The sequence below is a fragment of the Pseudoliparis swirei genome, chromosome 12 (genome assembly GCF_029220125.1).
Source record: "Pseudoliparis swirei isolate HS2019 ecotype Mariana Trench chromosome 12, NWPU_hadal_v1, whole genome shotgun sequence".
In the NCBI taxonomy this organism is placed as follows: Eukaryota; Metazoa; Chordata; class Actinopteri; order Perciformes; family Liparidae; genus Pseudoliparis; species Pseudoliparis swirei.
In genome coordinates, this window is record NC_079399.1 from 2,828,256 (window position 1) to 2,832,839 (window position 4,584).

Consider the following 4,584-nt stretch of genomic DNA (forward strand, 5'->3'; position numbering starts at 1 on the left):
TAAGACAAAAGCAGAGCCACGACAAAACGAGAGAAACTTTATTTAATGGATTCATTTTTATTTATTCAAGTACAGCATGAAGAAATCCTTTCAAAGTACATTTGAGCGTGACGTTCCTGTTTCAGGATCAACAGTTTTAAGTTAGAGGTGAATTTCAACGATATTTTACTTGCATATTTGTTCTCATCCTGTGACTTGCTGTGTGCATCTGTTAGACTTCCATAACCCCCCCCCCTGTATTGATACATCAGATGAAATATTCATGATCAAAAGCTCTAAAATAGTCTAAATCAGCCTTCACAACGATGCAAAACTAATAACAGTAATCGTATATTTCTGTTATTAATGTGAAACTATATATATATATATATATTATTTAAACCTGCATGTTGGCGGCAGCCCTCTCAGATCTTCTTCTAGTTCCCTTCAACAAGGGAGGCCATCACAAAGGTCACCACTAGCTCCGCCCCCGCCACTAGCTCCTCCCCCTTTATCCTGCTCCTTCCCGCTCCTGCCCCCACCATCTCCACACCTTGCGCCGGCACCAACAGGTGCACCCCATCCATCCAGCCGCCCACTCAACCAGCTCCGCCCGCTCCACCCACTCAACCAGCTCAACCAGCTCCACCCACTCAACCAGCTCAACCAGCTCAACCAGCTCCACAAGCTCGACGGGGGGCAGTACGGCTGCATCTCAAAACCAATCGTGACGACCTCGGATCCTCCTAAAATAAAGAAAAACAACGAGTCCATCGGGTGTCGTTCACACCTTAATACCTGGATGGCAGCTTCTCCAGATGAAGCACATTTAAATCAAACTCCGGCTCAACTCGGTCGTCTTAGCAACCGCTTCAGGGGGGAAACGGATCCGAGGTTGACACTTACCGTCGCTGGAAACCGCTTTGCTTTCTCTCCGGCGAGAAACCTGAAAGAAAGAAACAAAGGAACCTGAGTACCTGCATCTCACCAGAGGTGGACCACAGGGAGGACTCCCTCGCCGCCCTCACAGAACCAGCTCACTCTGCACTGAATGTGTGGAGGTCGTACGAGGTCAGTGAGAAGAGTCGTTACGGCTGAACGGGAAGATCCAAGAACCTTCTGGACCTCGGCCCACGCCTCACGGTTGAGGTCACAGCCCAGGAGGCTGCCCTCGTGGAACAGGCAGTCCACGGTGAGCCGGACGTTCAGGTCGTTCACCTGTCTCCTGCTCGGAGCTACGATGCGTTCAGGGTCGTAGGTGTGATGCATCACCACCAGGATTATTGGTTTATCACCTGTAAGCACGGAGAGCAACAACCACACGAGTCAGAAACAGCGTGACGGGTCCAGCTGGTCTCTGACGTCTGTTTGGGAAGAACTCTTCGACTCGTTGGTCACACTTCACTGAGTCCAGTTGACTCGTCTCCTCCTACCTGGAATCCCCTTCAAGGCCGCGTTGATGTCCGTTCCAACTCGTGAGACGACGGGACAGAAAACCACCAGGAAGTCACTTTCTTCAAAAGAAGACACCTGGTCTTTGCCGATGCCTCTAAGATTTTTAACCATCTCTTGATGAGCATCGTTGGTTTTTCCCGCCACGTGGACGAAGAATTTCTTCCCCGACACTAAAGACGGAGAAAAGTGTTTGAATCAAAATGAAGCTTTCAAAAAGTATAATTTTTCAGGGTCTGTGGTTTGAAGTGTTGCTGCGTGCGGCACTTCATTAATATTATTACCTTCGCATTCTGAGAATGCGGAAGGTTATGTTTTGATCGCTGTGTATTTATTTGTTTGCGTGTTATTCGCATAAATCAAAAAGTATTAAACCGAATCGCATGAAATTTGGTGGGATGATTGGTTATTATCCGGGGACCATTTGATTCGATTTTGGGATCGATCGGGTCAAAGGTCAAGGGCATGAAAAGGTACCAAAAAAGTGGCTGCAGCGAAGGTATGCGCTCTACCGAGTGCCCGTTCTAGTTTTTATTTTTATAATAATACCACACTGAAAATACTCAAACGTCTTGCATTTAAAACCTTACTTAAATAAAATTATGTAAGTATTATCAGAACTGTGTGTGTTAAAAGTGAAAGTAATTGAGCAGCAAATGTCTGTCAATGTTTACTATCAATATAACTTCTGCATTCACACTCAGTCCTTCAAACGCATCATCACCTTGAGTTAGTACTTTAGTAACTGTACTTATTTAAATTCCACCAATGAATAAATTCATATTATTTAAATAAATAAAAGCCAACAGGTTCTCTCACCAGTCATGTCGTCCTGCCCAACGTTTCTGAGGAGGAAACAGAGGAACCGGAAGTCAACAAAGACAAAATAAAGTCAAGAAGCTAAACGAGGCTGAGCCGCGCCGCTCTTTGATCTCTGCTCTGCGCGAGCTGGAACGAGCCCACGAGACACCAGAGAAAGTTACCTCCGAGGCCTGAAAGAGCACGAGACCGGAAACACGGAGTCGAACCCTCCACCAGGTACTCACCTCATGGACCTGTAGCCGGTTGCCGGTTGTTCCTCCATTCCCGTCTCACACCGACAGAGAAACAAAACTACGGCCGCTTCGTGGTCGGTGGGAAACTTTCACTTTCACTTTAGCCGCTGACGCAGGAGGGAGTGCAGCTCAACGCGAAACAGGAGGACACGTGAACGCATCAGGAGGAGGGAGTCACATGAACTCTGTTGCTGTTATATTTAACTCAAATACTTTGGGGAAAAGCCCAGAGACCAACTTCTACTCACCTAACACAACTTCAGCTGGACAATAAAGTTTATCTTTTTCCCACACTAAAATCAAAAGATTTGTGAGCCAGACTTAGAATGAGATCAGTTATTAGAAGAGTTATTTATTTATGGGAATCCATATTAGAGATGATCCACGACAAAATAATAGAATCACTTTGATGGATTCTTTTGTATTTATTCTTCGTGAAGGAACAGCGTATAGTCTTGATGTCTTTAATAGCACAAAGCAGAAGAAATCGCTCTTGAATGTAGAACACACAACTTTACTACACACACATTTAAACATGCAACACAACTATAACCCTGTTTCACGTCCTCATGAACCCGTCCAGTTGTTCGGGCAGCGATGCGTAACGGCAGTTTTTCACACACGTGCGTCAAAACACATCAAAGCGTGCGGCCCGATCGGGAGTCTCTATGACTTATCTAAAAGATTCGCCTGTCCCGTGTGAAGCTGTGTTTCCATGTGTGTATAAGAGGAACTGAAACTGGGCACTTGGCAGATGATGGACATGAATTAAGATTAACAATATTTAATGGCAAGAAGTGTAAACAAACAATCTAGGCTCAGGTTTGTGGTTTCCGTGGTGATCCGGGCTCAACAGGAAGCAGCCTGAAGGACCCGGATCAAGACAAAGAGAACGATGTTTCCCCAGTACAGAGATTAGTCGCAAAATCAGCCAATCAGCTCCTCTCAAAGGTAGTTCAGCCTCTAACACCTTCCTGTTGGATAAAAGTCCGCTCTCAAAATGTAGAGGTCAAAGGTCACGACCCCCGGGTCAAAACGTCACTTCTGGTCAAGTCACTAAACAAGTATTTTCACAATAAAAGTCCCGTCTGTTATTGTCTGCAAATAAAGTCACTTCAACCGGCTTCCACAATCTGAAATACTAACTAACATTCACTCTCACGAACAGACATTACTTCTTTTCATTCCCATTTGCACAGAGTAATCAGTCCCCCTATGCTTCATAACACATTCATAATAATAATATTCTCCCTAATATTTCCTATTATAATATCTTTCTATATGTATTAATTTAAAGCCCAAGACTACAGAATAAAAATAAACTATTACAACCTAACACATGTGAGTGGGTGAAGAAGGGTAGATGACACTTTAAGATGGATGCTTCCTGCTTTCTTACAGGAGACATTTTATAATATATCATCAGGGATTGATTTTTTTTTAAACCCCAAAATGAAAACGTCACGCCATGTGTGTGTATCTGCAGATCTGTTATATATATGTATAACATCCCCATTTAATCTATCTCCCAATGGCTTTAAATACTTGGGAATCCCCGTCTGCTACAATTTGGAAGACCTGGTGAAGATGAACCTGTCTCCTATCCTTAAACAGATTAAACTGGACTTACTTAGATGGCTGCCGCTCCCAATATCTTGGCTGGGACGCATAGCTGTTATTAAAATGAATATACTCCCTAGAATTCTGTACCCCTTGCAAATGATACCTAATGACATTCCAAATAACTTCTTTATAGATTTGCATAAAACCGTATCTAAATTTATTTGGAAAAATAAACACCCTAAAATAAGATTAGAGAAACTCCAACTGCCCGTGGTAGATGGGGGTCTAGCAGTACCAAATTGTCAGTATTATTTCTGGTCCATACAACTGAAAAACTTATCTGAATGGGTGGCACAAGACCCCAAATCAATATGGTTGGACTTTGAAATACAAGGATGTAAGTCATTATCAAGTGCACCTTTCTTAAATACTGTGAAACAAACAATAGGCACTAGTGACAACTTCATTGTAAGTAACATTCTAAGCACATGGAATAGGGTAAAAAATAGGTTTTCTATCGATAGAAAATACTCTT

The 4,584-nt window shown here is 43.4% G+C and overlaps 1 protein-coding gene across 3 annotated transcripts; it reads right to left on the minus strand.

Annotated features, from left to right (window-relative positions):
- LOC130202187 (uncharacterized) lies at window positions 1-2,579 on the minus strand. 3 transcript variants are annotated; one of them, XM_056427553.1, is made up of 6 exons: window positions 2,478-2,579; window positions 2,251-2,276; window positions 1,413-1,604; window positions 1,021-1,274; window positions 886-925; window positions 1-725 (listed from the first exon to the last, which is right to left on the minus strand). In XM_056427553.1, the coding sequence occupies exons 1-6, from the start codon at window positions 2,513-2,515 to the stop codon at window positions 427-429; spliced, it is 849 nt and encodes a 282-aa protein (XP_056283528.1). In that variant the 5' UTR covers window positions 2,516-2,579; the 3' UTR covers window positions 1-426. The 3 variants fall into 3 exon arrangements, with proteins under 3 accessions (XP_056283528.1, XP_056283530.1, XP_056283529.1); XM_056427555.1 differs by having other exon boundaries at window positions 2-725; window positions 1,072-1,274; XM_056427554.1 differs by having other exon boundaries at window positions 2-725; window positions 1,048-1,274.
- Between the last annotated feature and the right edge of the window lie 2,005 nt (window positions 2,580-4,584).